This window comes from Dasypus novemcinctus, chromosome 4 (genome assembly GCF_030445035.2).
Source record: "Dasypus novemcinctus isolate mDasNov1 chromosome 4, mDasNov1.1.hap2, whole genome shotgun sequence".
Lineage (NCBI taxonomy): Eukaryota > Metazoa > Chordata > Mammalia > Cingulata > Dasypodidae > Dasypus > Dasypus novemcinctus.
In genome coordinates this window covers 57,348,256-57,373,551 of record NC_080676.1, presented here as the reverse complement: position 1 = coordinate 57,373,551, position 25,296 = coordinate 57,348,256, and the positions used below count along the sequence as shown (strand labels likewise).

General features: G+C 40.2%; 1 protein-coding gene across 1 annotated transcript in view; it reads left to right on the top strand.

Annotated features, from left to right (window-relative positions):
• Positions 1-19,001, top strand: part of LOC105744631 (atherin-like) — a 31,261-nt gene extending 12,260 nt beyond the window's left edge. Inside the window, exons 4-6 of the mRNA XM_071214471.1 lie at positions 5,390-5,452; positions 6,343-6,424; positions 13,248-19,001. Of these exons, the coding sequence (XP_071070572.1) occupies positions 5,390-5,452; positions 6,343-6,424; positions 13,248-13,342 (240 nt within the window). The 3' untranslated portion in view covers positions 13,343-19,001. The remainder of the gene's footprint in view (positions 1-5,389; positions 5,453-6,342; positions 6,425-13,247) is intronic.
• The last annotated feature ends 6,295 nt before the right edge of the window (positions 19,002-25,296 follow it).

Sequence of the window (25,296 nt, the reverse complement as noted above, 5' to 3'; positions counted from 1 at the left end):
AATTTTAATTAATTAGGCTTAGTCCTACAATTTCAGTGAGTGTGAGCTCCACAGTTTTGCGTTAGAATTCTGAATGGCATTTGTTTTCACTTTATGAAATTGTTTTGATGTTATAAAAGAAAAAAAACAACTTTTCTCCTGTGTCAATTAATTAAATAGTATATTGGGAGGCATGCCAGTTTTAGGTTGAATCAATCATCTTTAGCTCCATCTGTTGTGTTTTATCAAGTTACTGTTTAAACCCTGATATGGAGTTTATACCTTTAATGTTGTCTGCTCTAGTTTCCTTAAAATGAATACCCTTTTACTAACCCCCAAACTTGCTGTTATGCTCTTTGGGATCTGGGTGGGTATGCTCGTCCAACACAAGAATGAACCTATTCTTATTTGAGGCCAGATCCTTGACGCATCAGAATCTTAACATTTATCACTGGGGCTCTTTCCAAAACACATAGATGGAATTTGTCTCCAGTTGAAACTTGCAAGTCTCTTCTCCCTGGATTTTCTTTCACCCCTCATGCCGCGTCTATCCTTCCCCAGAACCCCAGTTTCCAGACTCTCTGCCTCTTGGGTCAGAGCCTAGGGAGATGCATCATGTTCTTCAAAGTGGAGTGTTTACCACTGTTGTTCACCTGTTTTGACATAATTTAATACATTGTTATAATAAAGTCCTCCTCTGCATTAGTCCTGAGCAAATACAGGCTGTGCTTTAATTCCTTTTTCATGACCTGGCTCAAATTTCTATTGACTAAATGTTAGACTAAAGATGCTTATTTAAATAAAAATTTTCTGCCTATAAAAACATGCAGTTTGAATGTGATTTAAAATCATATTATGAAATACTATACCTTCTTGTAACTAATACAAACATTTTCTCCCTTTTGTGTTTTTTTTTTCTCCCTTTTGTATTTTCTTTTCTCCCTTTTGTGTTATCTTTTGTGAATATAAGGTATGGGGAGGTCTCAAAGTCTGTGTTACTTCTTTATATTTTCTTTTTTTTTTTTTTTTTTATATTTTCTCTCTGACAAAATATCATCTCTGGGAATAGATTTTCAATCTCTTGTACTTACCTGTCTTTCTTATTTATATCCCCAGTTGGTTATACCCTCCTTCCTCTGCAAGCAATTATCTTTATTTCATCATTCAGTTACACTGAGCCTTTTGAAAGCAGAAGAATCAACAGAAGCCAGAAAATTATATTTGCACTCTATATGTTTAATAACAGTGTGCAAACTGATTACTGTGAGTACATGTAAAAAAATCTGTTTAAACAGAGTTTATATGAATTTCAAACTCTGTTCTCCAGGCTTACTTGCTAGAAAATTTCCTTTGAGGATATAACACAAATTGTGATATGATATTCATAAATCAGCAATACAAATTAGTTTTGAACTTACTAGCAAAATTTGAGGAAAAAATAATTGAATCAGAATTTAAAATAAGACCCTCAGTTCTAGCTCTGTGATTCTTTAGGTGGTCAGTATCGTCAGCCTTAACATTGTTACCATATGGAGTAATAAAAAAGTCTGTTGATCTTTACTATTCATACCTGAGCTAAAGCTTCTAAGAAGAAAATTCTCTTAATTTTAGTTGTAGGTATGTTCAGCAGAGACTCAATCTCAATGACATTTTCTAAACCACTAGACCACTAAATGTACGCTGGAGATTTTAAGGGTATTGTAAAATGAGATAGCAATTTAGTAATTCATTGACTTAAGATTGAATGCCAGGACACACAGTTGAGGTTCAAACCCCACAAAGCCATTTTACTGTTTGAGTGTCTAAGAATAATAAGCAGATGATTTTTAAATAGCCATTTCATTTTGGGTAGAATTTCCACAATGTAAGGAACTGTTAAATCATGTAGCTGAGAATGTTTTCAGAAGATGCTCAAGATTTGAGCTGATGTATTTCATTAAAGAAAAATTATTGCATGCCTGCTAAGTTAACCTAAAATATGACTTTCATGTATTACAAGTCCAGAAATGCAAACATACATCACTGAATTTTAAATTATCAATAACGTTTAGTCAAGACTCAAATTGCTTCAAGGATTCTAGAATAATGATTTTATCATCTTGTTACTTTCTTTATACTATGCCCTCTCTGGGCTTATATTCAATAATATGTTCGGTGCAATTTTGCTTATAATTTTAATTTTCTTTTGTAGCATGTAATAAACTAGGTGAATTTCCAGGTTGTAGGAGTTACTCTTTGTTTTCCTTAAAATTTATTCACTGATTTTTTCATACTATTTTCCATGATCTCATTCAGACTCACAACATGCATGTAATTTAGGCTAGTAATCATTGAATAGCCAGAGAGGTTGTGGTATATGCAGTATTTGCTTGGCCCTGATTGGTCCTTTTAACTCACTGCATTCAATTCAATTAGACACCAGGCATTAGATAATAATAGCAGCATCAACAATAATAGAATCAATATTAATATCTACTATTTGTTGAGCACTATGATCCAAGCCCCCCACTAAATACTTAAAACATTATCTTATTTAATCCCCGCAATAATCCTGAGGTTGGCATTATTTTATCCTTATGACACTATTACTATTATTGTTATAGCTACCATTTATTGAGCATAATATGTGCTGAGTGCTTTACATGTTTTATATCATTTAATCTTCATGATAACTCTCTACTTTAGGCATGATTATACAGGCATATGGCCAAAACGGTTGTTAAAATATTGAAATACTTCCTTAGTGGTCAGCAAAGAGCTGCTGCTCTGACTCCCCTAAGTGTCCTCCCACACTGTTTCTCCAGTTGCCAGCCTCTTCTCCTGGGGGCTTCTCAACCTCATCCTTCCCAAATCCAGAACCTAAAGGGTCCACACAGGGCACAGTGGCACCTTCTGGGACTCTGCTTCAGGCCAAGGCCAGAGTGCATTTTGATTGGTTGGGTCCAAGCTATAGCAGAATTTTTATGTTTAAAAATACTTTTATATTTAAGTACTTTTAAAAGTTAAGCATTTTTAGTATTTGCAAGAATGTAGATATTATCAACCCCATTTGCTGGTGGGGAATCTTATATTTGTACAAAAAAAATTAGGCAACTCACCTAAGATCACCCAGCTAAGAAGTATGAGAGCCAGGATTCAAATCCAGTTCCATCTCAGGTCAAAGTCCCTGCTCTTAACTACTACAATGTACTGAAAAATGGAGGAAACTAATTGACCTTTGATGTTGACTTTCCAGGCTCAATATGAATAGCTTTGGAACTCTGTACTCTGTCTGACTACTTGCACAGTAAATTTTAAATTTCAAGATGCAGTTCATATTTACCTTTAAGCTGTGGGAATACAGTTCTCCTAACTGGTTCCCAGCCATGATAATGAGTATATAAGTATTAGGATGATGATGCATACTGCTTTGCATTATTCTTACAACAGTCTATATTCACTAATGTAGCCAATGCTGTATTTTGTGTTAATCTCTCTCTAGGTAGAAATAACTATATTCATTTTATTACTGGGCCCCCAAATAACAACCTTGATATTCAGACTAACCATTAGGTGCACAAAGAACTGTAAGTTTTTTTTTATATACTTTTAAACTATATTTACTTCCATATAATTTTAATGTACCTCATTTGTAATACCAAAGGCTTAAATCCCTTTGCATTATATTTTGCTTCTCTACTTCTGTGTCTTATCTACCATGTCTTTCTCTCCATTCCTGATATAAAGCTAGCCCTCCAATTTAGTGTGCAGAAATATCCAAGTTACTTATACAACCCATCCCTAACAGTAAAGGAAATTCTAATGCTATTACTACAGTATTTTGTGTCTTTTAAAGGCCGTTATTTGCACCAACACATGAATCAATAGGTTTGCTAACTACAAGTCTTATGTTTAACTAAATGCAGGTAGAACCCCAGAAGTGGTTATGGTACATCCATAAACCAGAGCAGAAATGTCCTGGCCAAGGTGAGAGAAACAGATATCCCTATGCAGTATTTGGAGAGAGAAGAGGCAGTGAGGCTACTGAAACGTATGTCTGACATCAGGGGCAGGAGCCAAGGTTTCTTAATGGAGGTCCAGTCTTATGGCTGCCTCTTTCTCTGGAAGAGTAGCATATGCCTGACTCTTGCTGATCCTATTCAAGTGTGCAGAGGGGTTTTTCACTCTGTCTGAGACTCCTGGGACTAGAGAGGAGCCAGCCTGCAGCAGCGCCAAGCAACCTCGCCCTAAAGCAGCAGCAGGGATGAGATACCCACCTGCTATGTCTCCTGGGCCCTGGGCAACACCTGGGGCCCTAACGTTGTGGCTGCACAGCTCTCTCGGGATGTTTAATCCTGGGACTTTCAGTAGTACTTGGGAAGGGATGTAGCCTGCACCAGCAGCACCTTTCTACAGGTTCCAGGTGGCTACAGGTGTGATCTGAGCTCATAGAGTTGTAGGAACACACCTAGAAGCTGGAGCTGTTCTTCACATTCTACCCAGAAGATCAGAATTGGGATGGGGATGGGGTATGGAGGTGGGGTAGGAATCAGCCAAAGCAGGAGCTTTTGTGATTGCTGAGGACTGCAGCAAGGAGGGTGTATGAAGGGAAGATAGAGGGGACCTGGAAAGGGAGGTTGGAGTTTCAAGCAAATACCCTGTAGAGGGTTTGAACCAGAGATGACTGTGCTACTCTCATTTCCTTGCGTTGTTTTTTTTCCCTCCTGAAGATCAGGGAGTGTCTGTTTTTTTTTTTTTTAAAATGCCACCCAAGTAGTGGAAAGTTCTGTTTTCTTTAGGGCCACATTCTAGCACTAAAAGATCCAATCACACGATGTCAAGGAGGTGCTCCCAAGATGGTAGTCTGCCTCCTATCCTGCTGAGAGACCATCGTATGTACATAAGTACAGCCATCATTTCAACACTTCTTTACTAGGCACTAACTATGTTTCAGGCCTTATATTTGCTGCTATGTAGTTCAGGGAAGATGAAGCAAGTGAGGTCTATTTCATCTAAAGGAGACAGAGAAGGAAGTCGAGTTCTGGATGTCATCCCTCTGCATCTACTACTACATCTATATTCTGTGGCTGAAGCATGACCTAGAGTGCAGTCTGCTCGCTAGTAAGGGTATGGACATTGTGGAATAGAAAATGTTTGCTTGACAGACATCGGTGCAGAGGGGATTACCTGGGGAAGGCTTGGATAATTTGCTTTTCTGAAGAGTCTGGTCCAAACATTGTAGAATTAAAAAACCATCTCATAAATATTTTGAAGTTGATCAAATATTTTGAACTTGGGATGTTCAGCTTAGCAAACCTCCCAACAGACTGACATATGAAACCAGAAAGGCACTTTATTAATTTGCAATGAGAAATAACTTTCAGGGGTCCAGGGATGCTTAGTCCCTCTTCCTCTCATTTTCTTTTTGCAGGGAAATGCCACTCGAAACCAAACTAACAGAAAATACCTTGGGGAGCATAGGCTTGGAAAAAGAGTAAGTATTTTTAGAAGTCTTATATTTAATGTCATCATGGTAAGAAAGCCAAATGCATGTGTTCCTGCCTTAAGGTCTACCAGGCAGAACAGATACTCGGTAGAAGACAGCTGGCTTCCTTTTCCTCAAGACACAAACTGACTGGGCTCTGCCAATGTTTAAAGCTGTGAATCTCCTTTTCCACTGTTTTTATGGCTTACCAGGTCACTTTGCCATTCTTACCTTCAATATGTTAAACAGGTGGTAGGCCATTTTGTTTCATTAAAGTGACTGTTCATTTCAGTGTTCATTTCTGGTTTAACAAGCAGAGGGCAATCTTATTTCCTATTCTACATGGGTATGTCCTTATCACATGTATTACTTATAAGAGCAGTTACTGGACTTTGAGCTATTAATTATTTTGACATCATTTCCATTTTCACATTAGTTTCAGTAATGGAAAGAACAGGGAGCATGGAAATAAGGTGCATCAACAATAAGCTAGGTGCTCTCCCTTCCTAGAGGAGCCTGCATCAAATTTGGTGTGTATATCTGTCTTTCCCATTCCTTAGTAATCTCTGTTCTTTCCCCCATTTCCCAAATAAATTCTTTTTACTGGCCTAAGTAAAATAATAATAATAAACTAGATTAGTATTAAGGTTTCCTAATGCCCAAATCTCTGATAAATCTGCTAGTTTTCAAAAGTTAATATCTTACTATATTATTGCTATTTTAATTAATGTGTATATTATTTAATTGGGCACTAAGATACCAATTGAAAGAAGGAAAGTCCATCATATGCTAGGAAAACAATTGATTAAATTTCCTAGAAATAAAATCCATGGGAGATATAAAATGTCCTGTAAAATCACTGCCCTTGGGCATTTATCACTGTGGTTATATCTTCATAGGTCAAGAAAATTGCTAAAACCAGCAAACTGCCCAAAATGGATAAGCAAAAATCCCTGTCAGTTTTGGATCATCTGAAGTCAGGTAGGTTGCTTGCCAGGTCCTACTAGCTACTCTGAATGCTTTCTCCAGAGCCTCCTCCTGTTATTGCTTGCCCCTTTGCATCCTGCCAGAACCATGGGTTAGACTGACAAAGTCACCTTCCCAGGGAAACAGGCAGTATGCTGGCCTTTATCAAGATGGCCAGGGATTGGCTAGTAGATCTATTGGGTTATGTAATGGAAAACCAAATGGCAGGGAATGCTCTCACATATTCCAATCCCTAGGGAATCTCAAGGCTTCTTCCCCCCAAAAAAGTACCCCCTGCTCCCATCCTCAAGAAATCCAATGAGTTAATTAATGTTTGCTGAATAACTGATTTTTTAAGGAACTTTCTTTTTAAAAGCTTTTCATTTTTATCTACTCCATTTGTATTTCTAAATAGGAAGATGTAGAGACTAATAATTTTCTTATTTGGAGTAAATTTCTCATCTCAGGTTCAGGGATCTAATTGAATGTAAGGAGATTCGGATTGATCTTGGGCTAATCAAGTTCTTTTTTTTGTGTTGCTAAGTTCATATTTTAAAGTCATACTTTAAAAATAATTATTGGATATACTCTTTTTCATAAGAATTTAAGACATGTTAGGTCACTGAATTTTCTGAATATCTTTCTAATGTATTTGGTTAAATTATATAGGCAGCCTAATTTTACATAATAGGGAATTAAAACCAGAAGTATTAATACCCATTTCTAATTAGCCAGTGTATAAAAACTGAGAATTCACCAGATTCTGAAGTTCCCTGCTTCTCTAATACAGTCTTCACGTTCAGACATGCCTTTTCATAGTTCAAGAAAAATACCTCTTCTACCCAAGGGGAAATATAATTAGTAAACAAATACATGGAAAATGTTTATCATAATCAAAGGAATGCAAGCAAAAGCATCTTTAAAATAGCATTCTAGATTTATAAAAATAGCAAAAAATATATATAGCTTTTAATTTTAACAACTGTCACAGTTGAAATGAAATTATATACTCATTCTTTTTTTTTTAAAGATTTATTTTTTATTTCTCTCCCCTTCCCTGCCCCCCACCCCCCAGTTGTCTGCTCTCTGTGTCCATTCACTGTGTGTTCTTCTGTGTCTGCTTATATTCTCATTAGCAGCACTGGAATCGGTATCTCTTTTTGTTGCGTCATGTTGCTGCATCAGCTCTCCGTGTGTGCGGCGCCATTCCTGGGCAGGCTGCACTTTTTTCACACTGGGCGGTTCTCCTTATGGGGTGCACTCCTTGCGCGTGGGGCTCCCCTACACGGGGGCCTCTATGTGGCATGGCACTACTTGCATCCATCAGCACTGCACGTGGGCCAGCTCATCACACGGGTCGGGAGGCCCTGGGTTCCAACCTTGGACTTCCCATGTGGTAGGCAGATGCCCTATCTTGGGCCAAATCCGCTTCTCTATACTTATTCTTAATGGCACTGTAAATTAATACAATCCCTTTAGAAAGAGACATGGCAGTAAAGAACAACAGCTATAAATATAGTCAAATCATTTGTTTCCTCAATTTCACTTTGAGAAATTTATTCCAAGAAGTTAATGGAAAAGACGTAAAAAGATATGTATATGAATACATTCATTACCTCTTTATCCACAGTAATAAGACACCGGATATAAACTAAATAAACACTATGAGAGATATAGATTAAATTTTTTGTTGGCCATCTTTGGAAACTAGGTACCATACTCCTTAGCTGACCTAAATTGAAATTGAGCATTTATTTAGTAATACAAGTAAGTATTTACAGAGACTATAGACACAATCCAGCAGCTGACAATGGTAAGAGATGATTGGTTCTGCAATATAATGTCAAGCTTCTAAAATTTATTTACTAAAATTTTAATAAAGATATGGTTTCAGTAGTTATTCATCTTAATATGGCCTAAACTTCAAGGTAACCAAATAGTTGATGAGGAAAAGTTTATCTTTCATAATATTAGCCCTAACAAATGAAGAAGGAATACTAGAATAAAAAATCACAATGTCAGCACTGATAAGTAATGGCTATTAATGTTCCAGAGACAACCAGAGATTATGTACTTTCTGCTGGAAGTATTCAACACCTGTGAGGAGGTCTCATCCCCACACAAAAAAAAATAAAATAAAATAAAATAAAACCTAAAAATGATCAAGTGCAGGGGGATTCAGTTAGCAAAATTCAGATAGTAGGAACTTCTGCAAGACTTTGACTCTTTTTTCTCCAACAATAAAATTGCAAGGAAAAGAAAAAAAGAAAACTAGGGAAACTTAAGTATTAAAGAAAAAACCTCAAGATCTATATCAACTACTACTAATGTACAGGCCTTATTTGTATCCATATTTGAAGAAACTGCTAAAGATAAAAGTTACAATAAGGAAATGTGAGCATTTTGATAATATTAAGAAAATTTTCTCAATTCAGGGAGGGAGTGATGGTATTGTGGCTATTTAAAAAGGGAAGTGGGGGAAACGGACTTTGGCCCAGTGGTTAGGGCATCCGTCTACCACATGGGAGGTCCACGGTTCAAGCCCCGGGCCTCCTTGACCTGTGTGGAGCTGGCCATGCGCAGTGCTGATGCGCGCAAGGAGTGCCCTGCCACACAGGGGGTAGGGGAGCCCCACGCGCAAGGAGTGCACCCATAAGGAGAGCCGCCCAGCGCGAAGGAGGGAGCAGCCTGCCCAGGAATGGCGCCGCCCACGCTTCCCGTGCCGCTGACGACAACAGAAGCGGACAAAGAAACAAGACGCAGCAAAAAGACACAGAAAACAGACAACCGGGGGAAGGGAGGGGAGGGGAATTAAATAAAATAAAAATAAAAAAATAAAATAAAAAGGGAAGTGGGAAGTGGATGTGGCTCAAGTGATTGGGCAAACCACCATATAGGAGGTCCAGGATTCGATTTCCTGAGCCTCCTGGTGAAGGCAAGCTGGCTCTCACTGACTGCTGGCCCACGAGAAATGCTGGCCTATGCGGTGTGCTGGCCTGTGCAGGAGTGCTGGCCTGATGCAGCAAGATGACACAACAAAAAAAGACACAGAGAAGAGACCATATGAGACACAGCAGACCAGGGAGCTGAGGTGGCACAGGGGATTGAGCACCTCTCTCCCACTCCGGAAGATCCCAGGATTGGTTCCTTGAAGAAAAGACAAGCAGACACAGAAGAACACAGAGTGAATGGAAACAGAAAGCAGACAGTGAATACAAAACAATGGGAGTGGGGTTGGAAATAAATAAATGAATAAATCTTTAAAAAATAAAAAAAATAAAAAGGGAAGTCATTTTCTTTAAAAGATGCAAAATGAAATAATATAGATGAAATAATGTAATATATTAGATTTGCTTCTATATAATCTAGGGATTCTTTGAATAGAACACACATCAAATTTTTTTTAAAGATTTATTTATTTATTTCTCTCCCCTTCCCCCTCACCCCAGTTGTCTGTTCTCTGTGTCTGTTTGCTTCATCGTCTTCATTGTCCACTTCTGTTTTTGTCAGCGGCACAAGAATCTGTGTTTCTTTTTGTTGTGTCATCTTGTGTCACTTCTTCGTGTGTGCGGCACCATTCCTGGGCAGGCTGCACTTTCTTTTGCGCTGGGCAGCTCTCCTTACGGGGCGCACTCCTTGCGCATGGGGCTCCCCTACGCGGGGGACATCCCTGCGTGGCAGGGCACTCCTTGCGTGCATCAGCACTGCACATGGGCCAGCTCCACACCGGTCAAGGAGGGCTGGGGTTTGAACCGCAGACCTCCCATGTGGTACGCGGATGCCCTAACCACTGGGCCAAGTCCACTGCCCACATCGGTTTTGTTATGCAACTAAAGCCAATGGAACACTGCTCATGTGCTCCAGACTTTTCCATTGGTAAATTTATGTTCTCCTTTAAAGGACTTTAACTCATTCCACCGTTATTTCTTATTTCTGTTGCTTAGTCTGTCTTCCCCTACAACTTCAATAGCATATGGACTATTCCCCTGTTTTTCTATCATGGGAGAAAAATCATAGAATTTTATAACAATTAAACCCAACTTGTGTCTCCTAGTAACTTTCTTGATTTACTTAGAATCTTTATATTAGAATACATTTCACATATATCGGTGTAAGAGTAGAAAATAATAGTCAGATTTTAGGCATGCTTCTATTGATTTAAAATTGACCTAACTTATATATATAAGTTTTTTTTTTTTTTGGAGGTACCAGAGGTTGAACCCAGGACCTCATAGATGGGAAGCAGGCACTCAACCACTGGGCTACATATGCTCCCCTAATTTTTATATATATATATATATGTATTTTTTTTTTAAATAAAGAGAGGTTAGAGTAAGTAGGTTTCATTATCTTGTGGGTTGCTGTCCCTTGTTCCCCTTCCCTCCCCCAAAGAATAGCGTTCTGGTAGATAACACAAAGAAAGGACAAGAGATTTGTGACCACAGAAGGATACATGTGGCATCTTACTCTTTGAGAGGCATAACAGCTTGATAATATCCTGGGTGGGGGGTGGTGCAGAGAGGAGGGTATGCAGCAGAATTCAGTTTGTTCTAGGCAGGTGTCAGTGGTCAGAGGCGATCCAATTTGAAGGGGCAGAGCAGGCAGCACTCTCAAGGATGTTGCAAGGCCTAGACTGTAAGCTTGACAAGTGTGCCTGTGATGAGGTGAGGCCTGGAGAAGGGGCCGGCAGCAGCCAGGAGACAGTGAGGACCCCAGTCAGCTTGCTGGAGGTCAGAGCCACTGCACTCCAGTCTCAAAGATGGAGGTGGGAGCAGGCACCATGAACCAGCCATGAGCCCTGATCGATTTTAGTGAAGCTAGGTATGAATAGAGGCTCCTTGGTCCTCACATGGGCTCAAGGACTCACTTTTCATTAGGAGGTACTTAGGGGAACAGAAAAAAGCTTCATTCCCAGGGAAAGAATAGGTAGGAATTAAGCTGGAGCTGGGCAAGGATAAAGGTGCTAGCCAATTGTGTTGGAGTTCTCTGTTAGAGTCCAGTCCTGGTTGGGAGTGGCCTGAGAACTAGGAACGAGGGACTCAGAAGAGAGGTCAGTAGTGCAGGCTGACCACACACAGGAGAGATGGCAATTACTACTTCCCCAAAGTCTTACGTAACATTTCCACTTATAGCTTATTGCCCAGAATTCAAGTACATGACACAACTAGCTTCTAGAAAGACTGGGGAATATACTCTTATTCCAAGTGACAGTGTGCCCAGATAAAAATAGGGGATCTGTTAAAGAAGAAAATGAGAAGTGATATATGGAGGCACCTAAAACTTGCTACCACAATCCTTATGTCCTCTCTAAGAACATGAACTTTTTATTTTTAAATCCTAACTCTGCCATTTACTAGCAGTACGACCAGGAGTAACTTCGGTCCTAGCATCTGTAAAATGAGCATATCATTACCTAGCTCACAGGTTTGTGAAGGTTAAATAAAATATATATAGGAGGTGCTAAAAACATGCTGGTTTCACTTGTTGTAAAGCTGGTTGCTGCTTTTCTTTTTACTATTTTCCTTTAACATTTCTCTCTTTTTTTTTTACTTTTCTTTTAAGGAAGTTTTAGATTAAAGAAAAGTTACATCAAAAATATAGGGGATTCCCATAAACCCCACTCTTCTCCTCTCCCATTTTCCCCTATTAATAACATCACACATTAGTATCTACAACTACAAAAGAAACAGTTCCTTCCATCTGCCCCCATAAGATCTCTGGTATTATTTTGATTCCTTGAGCAAGATTACCTTGGGGGATCATCTTAGTGAGATCTCATTCACCCAGACAACGAGGGGGAACTCATCCAAGCAATTTATCCAAGCTCCTACATCCTCATGAAGAGGTTCATAGAATAATAAAACAGATTATGAGAATTCTTGGTACTTAACTTCTATAGATTTCATGACAACTTTTGAAGATATTTACTAATTTGGGTCCAGACTGGTATATTACTCTGGAGAAGGGTAATATAAGGTGCCTTAAAAACAGTTATGTAATCCTGGAGAAAAAAAAAAAAGACGGTTATAGTCCATTAAGGGAAGCAGATGTGGCTCAAGCAATTGAATGGCTCCTGTCTATCCTATGGGAGGTCCAGAGTTTGATTCCCAGGGCCCCCTGGCAAAGGCAAGCTGGCCCCAGTGGAGAGCTGGCCCACATGGAGTGCTAGCCCACATGGAGTGTTGGTCCATGTGGCATGCTGGCCCATGCAGGAGTGCTGGCTTGTGCAGAGAGCTGGTGCAGCAGGATGATGCAACAAAAAGGGACACAGAGGAGAGACAATAGGAGACACAGCAAACCAGGGAGCTGAGGTGGTGCAAGAGATTGAGCGCCTCTCTTGCACTCTGGAAGGTCCCAGGATCGGTTCCCAGTGCTGCCTAAAGAGAAGACAAGCAGGCACAGAAGAACATACAGTGAACTGACACAAAGAGTAGAGCAGACAGTGAGTGCAAACAACGAGGGGTGTGGGGAGAAATAAATTGTAAAAATAAATAAATAAAGTCCATTAAAAGCACTTACATATTGTTTTGTGTATGCGCTAAATGAAATCCCTACTTTATGGAAAATAAACACTGTAATACTTGCTTCCTTACCAGTAAGACATCTGTGACAGCATGTTTCTCTTGTCATATGACTGTCACTTGTTGGATTTCATTATAATCATGGAATCATACCTTTGGCTCCAGCTCTTGTTTGCAAGTACAATGTTGAACTTAGATTAGATATAAACTCTTTGCTAAGCTCAGGGGTTGAAAATGTTTCCTTCAAAAGTACAGTGCTTGATTGCCTTCCTTCTGACCTTCTCTTTTCATTTTCTTTCTTATCTTGGTAACCATAGAAACAACTTGGAGAGGCAAAGTTGGCCCAGATCGGTTCCTTCATTGGATGGAAGGCGATGGTTGCATCAGTGCTTTACCAATGATGATTGGATAGAAGAGGTGAAAGTTTGAACCTTGAACAGCAGCTACTCTGGATTTTGAAGGAGTTTGGGAGAAAGAAGAAGGGTGAAGGTTTTACTTCCCCTGTACTCTTACCTCCACTTTTTTCATTAAATGCACTCCAACTCCCTTGTACCCTTTCTCTTTTCCCTCTACAGATTCTTTATGCCCACCCCCAACTTGACTTTTCTCTCCCACTTAAATTCAATTTGTCCTAATCTACTTTTACTGATCTGTCTCTATCTTTTCTTAAGGCAGGAGTTCTTAACTTTTTTTTTCCATGGGCCCCTTTGATAGTCAGGTGAAATGAATACTACTGTAATTTATTTATTGCATACATCCATAAGTGAAGGAAATGCTAGATTTCACTTAGAGGTCAGAGAAAATAAAGATAATAAGTTGATTTCTTTCAATTCAAGCTCATGGATCCCTAGTTAAGAACCGCTGTCTTAAGGTGTACAGTGAATGTAAACTTTGGAATTAACAAAGATCCCTCATTAGCCAGGTGACCTGATACTCAATTTCCTACTCTGTACAATGGTAAACAAAACAAAAACAAAAACAAAAAAAAAAACCCTACTTCTCAGGGTTGTTTTGAGGATAAAATATGTACTTCTGTTTCCAGCAGTGGGTTTCCAGATTCCTGACTACGTCACAGAAAGGAATTTAAGGACAACTTAAGTATGCACCATATTTTAAGCAAGAATAAAGAGTTTATTGTAGAGCGAAAGAAAACTAGAGTACACACTTGAGACTTGAGTCTGGGCATATTTAAGGCAAGACTCCTCCCACCCCTCTTCCTTCTTCCATGTAAATGAAGGCTCGTGAATTTTAACATTCTCATTGGTTCTAAGTATGCAAAAGGATTGGAAACACAACTTTTTCATTGATTCTGAGTGTCTGCTGGCCTGGGGGGGTCAGGGGAGGGGGTATGAAAGGGCTTCTCATTATCTCTTTTTTTTTTAAGATTTATTTTATTTATTTTTCCCTACCCTTTCGTTGTTTACACTTGCTGTATCTGCTCATCTTCCTTGTTTCTTTAGGAGGCACAGTGAACCAAACCTGGGATCTCCTATATGAGAGGGGGGTGCATAATTGTTTGAGCCACCTGTTTCCTGTGTTGTTGTGTCTCTCATTATGATTTTTCTTCTTGTGTCAGCTTGCCATGCCTGTCTGTCATACCAGCTTGCTGTCTTCTTTAGGAGGCACTGGGGAACCAAACCTGGGATCTCCTATATGAGAGGGGGGTGCATAATTGTTTGAGCCACCTCTGTTTCCTGTGTTGTTGTGTCTCTCATTATGATTTTTCTTCTTGTGTCAGCTTGCCATGCCTGTCTGTCATACCAGCTTGCTGTCTTCTTTAGGAGGCACTGGGAAACGAACCAGGGACCTCCCATGTGGAAAGGCGGGTGCTCAGTCCTTGAGCCACATCTGTTTCCCTCTATCTATTTTATTCAGGTATTCTGCCTTGGCCGTTGACTCCTCCCTTGCTGATGGGATTTTTCCCTGTCAGGGGCAGAAAAGATGGGTGACCAAGAGCAGGTATTTTACACAGACCAAACTGTTTTGTCCTATTGCCCTACTGTTTTCCTACAGCACCCTATTTTCCCTCAGGTCCCTATTCCAGCCTGCTTCACTTCTGTATGCATTTCTATGCATGCAGTAGATATTCTATTAATTCTGGTTTATTTCCCTCCATATTGATCCTCTGACCATTTGGTTTTTCTCTAAAACCAACTCAAAGTGTGATCCATGGACCCAGCCACATTGCAAATGTAGAATCTCAGGTCCTGCAATAGACCTACTGAGTCAGAATTGCATTTTTAAAAAAAATCTTATTCTGGCAACATATACAGAACCTAAAAGCTCCTTTTAGCCACACTCAAATATATAATTCAGTTCTGTTAATTACATTCACAATGTTGTACAGCCATCATAACCATCTATTACCAAGCCTTTGTAATCAACTCAAATAGGAACTCTGTATAACCCAAGCATTAACTCCCCCTTTCCTACCCCCATTCTAGTCTCTGGTAACCTATATTCTAGTTTCTTACTCCATAAATGTGCTTATTCTAATTATTTTATATCAGTGAGGTTATACACAGTTTGTCCTTTTGTGTCTGGCTTATTTCACTCAACATGATGTCCTCAAGATTCACCCATGTTGTCACATGTATCAGAACTTCATCCCTTTTCCCAACTGAATAATATTCCATTGTATGTATATACCACATTTTGTTTATCCAGTCATTGGTTGATGGAAACTTGGATTGCTTCCGTCTTTTGGCAACTGTAAATAAGCTGCTATGAACACAGTGTACAAATATTTATTATGAGTCCCTGCCTTCAGTTCTTTGGGGTGTATATCTAGAAGTAGGATTACTGGTGAAGGTTCTTACCCACAGCAAATGAATTGGAATCTACCCTGGGATGGTCATGAGAGAAAGCAGGTTTATTAATACCAGCGGATGGACAGGGGACCAGAATGTCTCAGATTTGCCTTCCCTGAGTCATGTGAGCAAGAGTTTTATGGATTAAAACAGGGGAAGGTAGAGTGGCTGCCATCACAATGGCAACTATTCACAAGGGTGAGCCTAGTTCTGAAATAACCATGAACAAAGGAAGTTCAGTCTAGAATTACCATCACAATAGTAAGTATACACAAGGATGAGGTTAAGTCTAGAGTAACCATAAACCGGGATGAGACCTGTTTATTATGACCATCATAATAGCAGGTCTAGGCTACATCCAGTCAGTTTCAGTAATTTCAGATATTAACCTTTTGCTATTTTATAATATAAAGGCATCTATATAATGATTTTATAATAATTATTTCATTCTTAACTCTTGGTTACTGTTTCAGGTTTCATTTTCACTAAAAAAACCCTTATCACTTTTGTTTATCAGCTAAGCAACTAAAATTATTTTAACATGACATTATGGAGGACAGGACTACCTCAATCCAGTCAAGACCGTGGTGTTCGCAGAAACCAAGGCAGGGCTGGATTTCAATTGTTGTGGTTCACTGGGGCATATGATAATTCTACACTAACTTCTTGAGGAACCATCAACCTGTCTTCCACAGCTGTTGCATCACTTCACATTCCCACCAACAATGAACAAGTGTTCCTATTTTTCTATATCCTTTCCAACACTTGTTAATTTCTATTTTTTCATAGCCATTCTAGTGGGCGTGATATGGTATCTCATTGTAGTTTTGCTTTGCCTAGTATCATTGGCCATTACAGAATCTGCATTTTAACAACATCCGCAGGTGTTTCTTATACATATTGAAGTTTGAGAAAAACTGCTCAAAAGGTAAGACACCATCTCTTTATATCCTTTTTCCAAAGGGAAAGGACTAATGATCATTGATTTCATACTTACTCTGTGCCAGGTGCTGGTTGCTTGGCTGCCATTTCATTCATCCTCATCCTAAGAGGTCAGCACTGTTACGTTTATTCCCTTTACATACAAAGAAATGGAGACTAAGGAATGTTGACTCACCAGTCCAAGATCAAGTAGGAACTGGTACAGATAAGACTCAATGCAGGTCATTTTGTAACTGATGGTTAAGAATGAATAAATAATTATGATTACTAAATCATTATATAGATGCCTTTATAGTATAAAATAACCAAAGGTTCATTTCTGAAATTACTGAAACTGGCTAGACTTAGTTAGCTTTGACCTGCTATTGTGATGGTCATTCTAAACAGGTCTCACTCCTTTTATGGTTATCCTAGACCTAGCTCTCACCCTTGTGTATGCTTACTATTGTGACGATAATTCTTTTATTTTTTTATTTTTAAAGAAGCTTTAAATTACATAAATGTTACATAAAAAATATAGGGGATTCCCATATTCCCCACACCCTCTCCTTCCCACACTTTCCCACATTAACTACATCTTTCATTAGTATGGTACATTTATTACAATTGATAATCACATGTTGTAGCATTGCTATAAACCATGGTCTATAGCTAACATTGTAGTTTACACATTGCCCCACACAATTTTATAGATTTTTACACATTGCCCCACACAATTTTATGGGTTTCGACAAAATGTATAATGGCCTGTATCTGTTATTGCAATGTCATGTAGAACAATTCCAATGTCCCAAAAATGTCCCCATGTGTATTAGTCAGCCAAAGGGGTGCTGATGCAAAATACCAGAAACTGGTTGGCTTTTATAAAGGGCATTTATTTGAGGTAGGAGCTTACAGATACCAGGCCATAAAGCATAAGTTACTTCCCTCACCAAAGTCTATTTCCACATGTTGGAGCAAGATAGCTGCCGACGTCTGTGAGGGTTCAGACTTCCTGGGTTCCTCCCTTCCTCAGGCTTCTTTTCCCTGGACTCAGGTTTTCTTTCTTCCTGGGGCTTGCTTCTGTTTCCTCTGTGAGCTTCCTAGTGCTCCACCTTAATGCTTCAGCATCAAACTCCAACATCAAAAAACCCTTCCAGCTCTGTCCTTTGCCATGCCTTTTATCTGTGAGTCCCCACCCACCAAGAGGTGGGGGCTGAATGCCCTACTGGCACAAGAGGTCTATGTGATTACTTAACCAGGTACACCTCTGAATCCAATATTATCTAATATGCCCAGAGGAAAAGATCAGTTTACAAACACCCTATATTTCTTTTTGGAATTCATCAATAATATCAAGCTGCTATACCACGTTACACCTATTCTTCCCTCTTCCTCTCCTCAGACCCTCTGGTAGCCACTGCCTTTATATCAATAATACAAGTTCTTTCATTGCTAGAATAATAATAAGTCTATTTAGTTCATTGTTCGTTCCCCAAGCTTGAGGATTTTAGGGTGGTGATGCCCACTCTGTTTCTAATTGAGAGGGGGCTTAGATCCCATGAGGCAGAGGGATGGAACTGTTTTGCTCATAGTTGCAGACACTCTCTGTTCCTTGGGATGGGCATTGTCCATTATCATCCCCTCATTAGTTGTCCTGGGTGAGTCCAGTGAACTCGAGAGTAGGTGTTGCAACTTACCCTTGTGTATGTTTACTGTTGTGATGGTAACCACTTCACACTCCTCTGTTTAATATCCATATGAAAAATCTTGTGACTTAACCTGGTTTGGTACCCCCCTCCTGTTTAGCCCCTTAATGTTTATTAATGAAGAAATCTGTGCTAAATCCATTGCCAATTACTCAGTAGTATCCTGATGTTACAAAATATTAGAATTTCTGCAGATCCAAGAGACAGTTTTGGGGTCATTAGACCACTGTGCTCCTTTGCTTGTGCAAACAAACTCTTTCTGTCTTTGAAACCCCCATGTCTTGGAAATTGGTCTTTAAAGTGCGTCAGGAAGAAAGAACCTGCGTTTGCTTGGCATCGGTTTTGCCCTGCACACTTTGCACTACTCCCAAACTACCAGGACCTACTGATTTTATTGCTGGAAAAAGGCAGAAGTAGGGGGAAAGAGAGGAGAAAATTAAAGGAGAGTAAAAAAGATAAAGACCTGTAAAGGTAACCTTGGGTTTCAATGAAATCAGTAGAGAACCTCTTCCTTGATAACTGATTCCAGCTTTCCTCAATTCTTCAGGTTCCTTGTCCTTTTTTTTTTTTTTTGATACTGACATACATTTGGCACCTAATAAATGATAATAAATTATTTTGCATACACAAAGTGGTTGTTTTATTTTCGGCCTGTTTAGGGAAATGATGTGTCAGCTGATTATGGCAACTAACCTAGCCCATGATTGTGTTGCTCTGTTCATGTATTTTTTCTCTAAGATTGTTTAAAGAAGACAGCCTCTTCCTTTCTCTTTTCTTCCTTCCCTTCCTCCCACCATTCTGAAGCAGGCTAGTTAGGGAATCAATAGACGGAGCTGGAACCTGGCAGAAAAAGTGCCACCATTGAATACATAGCCTTTGGTACCCCCAAGATGGCTGCTGGAAGATCCCTGCGAGATTCCCCCATTTGGTACAAGATTTCCTCCGGAAGTCAGGAGAAGCCCTGGTTATTTTCCAGGGGTCTTATCATTGGGCTTTCCTGGAGGATTGATGATTGGGGTAATCAATCAAAACAGCAAACAATTGGGCCTCCTCTCCTGTCATTAGCAAAGGGGAAGGATAATTAATGGTTCACAAAGCAAGTGCAAAGGCTGAACAGGCCCTCTCTTGCCTTTTGACCCCTGTTCTTGCCCTCTGCCACCTGTTCTGGCCTTCTTTGTCCCCTGCCTGGAACAACATGCAGGTGAAACCTTGGCATTTATAGTCTATAATGGGGAATTGTAGTCTGTAAATTGGCCATCGTTACCAGTTTTCAGTCCCTTTCTTCTCTACCTGGGACCCATGATTTGTTATTTTCTCCCATTTCTCTTCTCACCATTCCTTAAGAAATCGCTGGCCTGCCTAACCCTGCTTGCTCCTGAAATTCATTTCTTGTTGCTTAGCCAGGAGCCTAGAGAAAATCCAGCAACAATTCTTCCTTCCCTTTCTTCTGTTCAATTTTGCTGTGGTAAGGGAAAAAAGACATAGAGTCCTTATGTTTCTGGAATGGGGAATGAAATTTAACTGCAGATTATTTAATCTATGATTCATTATTTATGTTTCTACTGGTTTGGGCAAGGAATCATGCTGCTGATCAATTTCATTTTAGATCAAAACACAGTATCATATTTTTTCTTTCACTGATTTTTTTTTTTTTTAGCTCAAGACAGATTTAATTAAATTTACAATGTTTAAATGTTTTGGGAACCAATTTGTTAAATCTCAATTCTCTCCCATACATAGAATTGATCAACAGCCTTTTGATGTAAGAACTTATTCAGACTCTGGGTTATCTCCCACTAGCTAAGAGTTGAATGCATTTCTGGTTATTCATGGGAGGCTGGATCAAGTTTGGCAATGGTACCTCAGAATGCTTAAAGCAGAGTGCATTAGGCAGGCACAGGGAAAACATTTTATTACCTGAGTTTATGTCCTCTTCTCACGGACTCAGTTTCTTGGAAATAGATCCTCAGTAAACAATGAACGAGGTGACCCAGACCCCACGAACCATGGCTGACTATGCCAGACGTGGAAACCGCATTTAGAGGTAAAACACTAAAATAAAGGATCTTAACTACTGGCACTGAGGTCGCAAGTTGTACTAAATCATAAACACACAACAGCTCCAGTGACAGTAAGGGCCAGCCAAATGCAGCTCATGCTCTTAAACTGAGAGACCCCTGTATGCTTCTAACAGTCTATCTCTTTATTAGTTTGAGTTCTTTCCAACCAAGAGAACCTTGATTCAAGCATCTGCTTTGGGCATTTTAGTTATGATAGAAAAAAAAATTTTTTCCTGTTAAGTGCTCAAAATCCCAACCTGCCCACTTCCCACAAGAAATGACTTCTTGCTCCCCCCAAAACCAGGACAATATATTTCTTCTAAGTGTTGTGCTGAACAGATAGGAACCACAGTGATGGGAGCAGATGTGGCTCAAACTGTTGAGTGCCCACCTCCCACATGAGAGGTCCAGAGTTCGGTTCCCAGTGCCTCCTGAAAAAACAAACAACAAGCAAAACAAATGAAAAAGCCAACTCAGTGGTTGAGTGCTGGCTTCCCACACACAAGGTCCTGGGTTCAATCCCTGGCCCCTGGTACTTCAAAAAAAAAAAGAAGATATACAGTGAAAGACTGAAACAATCCACATATCAAACAGGAGGTTGTAGGTTGTAAGTGAAATATCAACAGCTAATACTTACTCTGCGCTTTTTGTGTGCTAGGTGCTGTTTTACAACTTTTCCACTTATACTTTTATTTCACCCTTTCAACAAGTTCTATGAGATAGATCTTATTATTCACATTTCACAGACGAAGAAAAAACCCAAAGATGTTAATTACTCTGTTTAAGGTCACAGAGCCAACGAATGTCAGAATCAAACTCTATGCAGCAACTAGAACTATTTACTGACATGGAAGAATGTTTATGATATATATATGACAGTGATTAATGACTAGTGGTGGCAATGTCAAGTTATTTTATCATTCTTGTTCTTTTTGGTAATTTTTATTTCCTAACTTATCTACACAAAATGAATGACTTTTGCCAGGATCCCATCCCCACCCCAGTCAATGCAGAAGTATAGAAATCTGGATTATGGAAAGTTGCACCTATATCCTCCTTAACAGACACAAGTACAGGTTTAAGTTGGGTTCAAAGTATAGAAAATGTTTAACAGTTGAAAGTCGGTCTGAGCAAAACAATAACCAAAATAAACACAAAGTGAATGAAGTTCCTGTTATAAAGCTATTTTGAGATGAAACTCCTAAAATCCCCTATATTTTTTATGTAACATTTATGTAATCTAAGAATCTTTTTTAAAAAAATAAAAAATATTAAAAAATACATATAAAGCAAATAAAATAAGACACTGGGGGAACATATGGAAGAAATTGTCACTGTATATAAAAGATAACAGCTTTTACAATGAAGAAAGACACAACGAATTAAAAAACATTGTTTTATTTTATTTTTTTTAATTCCTAAGAATGCAGTTCTTGCCTGTGAGTTGGTGCTGGGCTGGTATATGGTGTCTCTGCTGACTCTTCTGCAGGTTTCTCTTGTTTCGTTGCACCAGCAGGTGCAGGTTCAGATGATGCTGGTGTTGATGCTGGAGTGATGGACGTAGGTGTGAAGGTGGAAGCTAAACCTGGGACAGGGCTTGGGGCCTGAGCCACTGGCTGCTGTCGTGGCAGAAGTAACTGCCATTTTATACTCTTTGAGAGCAGTGTCATCATTAAGGATTTTGCCTGCATAAATTAATTTTGGGCCTGCAATGGGAAAGGCATCTTTCCTCTTTTCAGAGTCAATCTACCTCTGGTAACTGCGGGAGATGGAACCTGATACTTCTTTTTTAAGGCTCACCATCTCACCTTACCCCCTGTTAGACCTTAGCCCCCGGCCAGGTCCACACAGCGGTGGTGGCGATGCCCAGATTACCACCCTCCCCCCGCCCCCTCTACACCTACCCCAGAAAGCCCGGCTCGCCCGGAGGCTGCCTGGCCTCCTCCCTCCCACCCCGGGTCCCCCTACCAGGAGCTCCTGGACCGAGGTCTCCCGTGCCCGGCGGGCGCTCTCCCCGCCTTCTGCCACCCGCTGCCGCTCCCCCGTCCTCCCACCACAAAGCCCACCACCAGCTCCAGCTCCGGACGGTCCTGCCCATCGGTCCTGCCCATCGCTCACAGCCAGCAGCCAGCCCTACCTGCGGCGGGAGCAGGCAGACTGCCCCTCGCACCCTCCCTGCGTCAACCTTGATGCCTTAAACTTCCTGCCACGTTAAGTATAAACTCCATAACCTTGACTTTTGAGATGGAAAAGGCATGAACACCTGTTTAGGAACCCCACTAAAATAATGAGTTGAAAGTATTTGATGGGACCTTTAAAAGTTATCTGAAATATTTGAGTTTTCAATGTGGGTTTTAATAATTACACTAATGTTACAATGTGGATCAAAATAAATGAAATCTAGCAATTGATCCATGTAGAAGATTTCTTAAATTCCTCTAGAATGTTATTTGGCAGGTATGTTGGAATCATGAACTGATGTTTAATCTTTTGGAGGGGTCTTTCTTGGAGGGCACATATTTACCTTTATAACAGTTTTAAATAGGTGTCTTAAGTCCTCATGATATATACAGTAAATACAGATTATTACACATTTGAACTAACAGTGTTAGTAACTTTTATGAATTTACCTGTTTTTCCTCTATTACTAATTTTATCCCACTCTTCCCTAACCAGTCAGAAATAGGATGAAAACTGCTCCCAATAAGCAATTCATTTTATTTTAGCCTGTCCATTCCACTTATTCATTTAAGTTTGTTAAGTTGTTATTCTGTAAGAGGGGCCAATTTTCTAATTTTATCCTTTCTAGACAGCAGTAAGAATTTTATTTCACAAACTCAGCTGTCCAGGAAATACTGTATTTCTCTATTTTCCCTAGATTGACTGAAATCTGACTCTGAGCCTCTATCTGGCACGACAGGCAGAAAATTCACTCACCGTCTTTACTGGCTCTTGCCCCAGGACCATGCTAAGATGCTGGGTACTGGGGATGCCACTCTGGTCGGTAACTGATGACCCCCTGGTTTGCTGCAAGGCTGGGCCTCATTAGCATCGTTTGTGGGCTTTGCTTCCCGGCCATGCCTGGGGTAGAAGAAGAATCTTGGGGGTCCTGGGGTCCCTGTGCCTAAGGTCTCTCTTCCTTAGGAGCACTACAGGCCTTCACCTCCAAGGCCTTGATCCCTCCTTGTGGGCACTGCCATCAAGCTGCTACTGGGAATAGTTGCCTTCCTCATAGGAAGATGCACCATACTTCCTTGCCTCCTCCCTTTCGTCATAAACAGAATACACACCCTAATAAATGGTATAGTAAAAACACAGACAGCTGCCCATCAGCACTAAATCTTACTGGTCATCCCTTGTATGTGATGGTTTGCTTCTCCCTTGTTGCTCTCAGAATTTTCTCTTTATCATCGATGTTTACTATTCTGAGTAGTATGTGTCTTGGAATAAGTCTGTTTGCATTTATTCTGATTGGGGTCTGCTACACTTCTTGGACATGTACGTTCATTTCTTTCATGAGAGTTGGGAAATTTTCAGCTATTTCCTCAAATCTCTTTCTGTCCCTTTTCCCTTCTCTTCTCCTTCTGAAACTCCCATGACACGTATGCTGTTGTCTTTCATGTCATCTTTCAACTCCCTGAGCCCCTGCTCTATTTTTCCATTCTTTTCTCTCTTCAATTTCAGCTGTTCTGTCTTGGGTATCAGTTATTCTTTCTTCTATCATTTCAAGTCTGTTGTTTGCCTCTAATATATATATATAATTTTTAAGATTTACCTTCATTTACTTATTTCCCCCTCCCCCATTGTTTGTGCTTGCTGTCTGCTCTCTGTGTCTGTTCCTTGTGTGCTCGTCTTCTTTTTTTTAAGGTGGCACCAGGAACCGAACCTGGGAGGGAGGCACCAGGAACCATGTGGGAGGGAGGCACCCAGTCTCTTGAGCCACCTCTGCTCCCTGCTTGTTGTATCTCTCATTATGTTTCTTCCTTGTGTCTCTCAGTTGTGCCATCTTGTTGCATCTTGTTGGGTCAGCTTGCTGTCTTGCTTGTCTTCTTTAGGAAGCACCATGAACCAAACTCAGGATCTCCCATGTGGTAGGTGGGCACCCAACAGCTTGACCCACAACCACTTCCCTAATGTGTTTTTAATTGGCTATTTTTTTATCCCCCCCCTTGTGGCTTTTTTATGTGCTGCCTGCTCTCTATGTCCATTTGCTGTGCATTCTTCTGTATCTGTATTTATTTATTTTATTTCCCCTCCCCCCTTGCAGTTTGCTTGCTGTCTGCTGTCTCTGTCTATTTGCTGTGTGCTCTTCTGTGTGTGTGTGTTTTTTTCACTTGTCTCCCTTTTTTGTTGTTGTTGCATCACCTTGCTGAGTCGGCTCTCTGCAGTGCTTGCTGACTGGGTGGTGCTCTGCAGCTTGTGGGCGAACCTGCCTTCACAAGGAGGCCCCAGGACGTGAACCCAGGGCTTCCCATATGGTAGACAGGAGCCCAACTGATTGAGCCACAGCCACTTCCCCCTAATGTGTTTTTGATCTCACCTATTCTGACTTTCATTCCTATGAGATCTGTTACTTTTTTTTTTAAAGATGTATTTATTTTTCTCCCTCCCCCCATCCATTGTCTGCTCTCTTGTGTCCATTTGCTGTGTCTTCTGTGTCCACTTGCATTCTCAGTGGCACTGGGAATTTATGTCTCTTTTTTTGTTGTGTCATCTTGCTGTGTCAGCTCTTCATGTATGTGGCGCCACTCCTGGGCACGCTGTGCTTTTTTTGTGCAGGGCAGCTCTTCTTGCAGGCACACTCTTTGTGCGTGGGATCCCCTATGCGGGGGACACTCCTGTGTGGCATGGCATTCCTTGTGCACA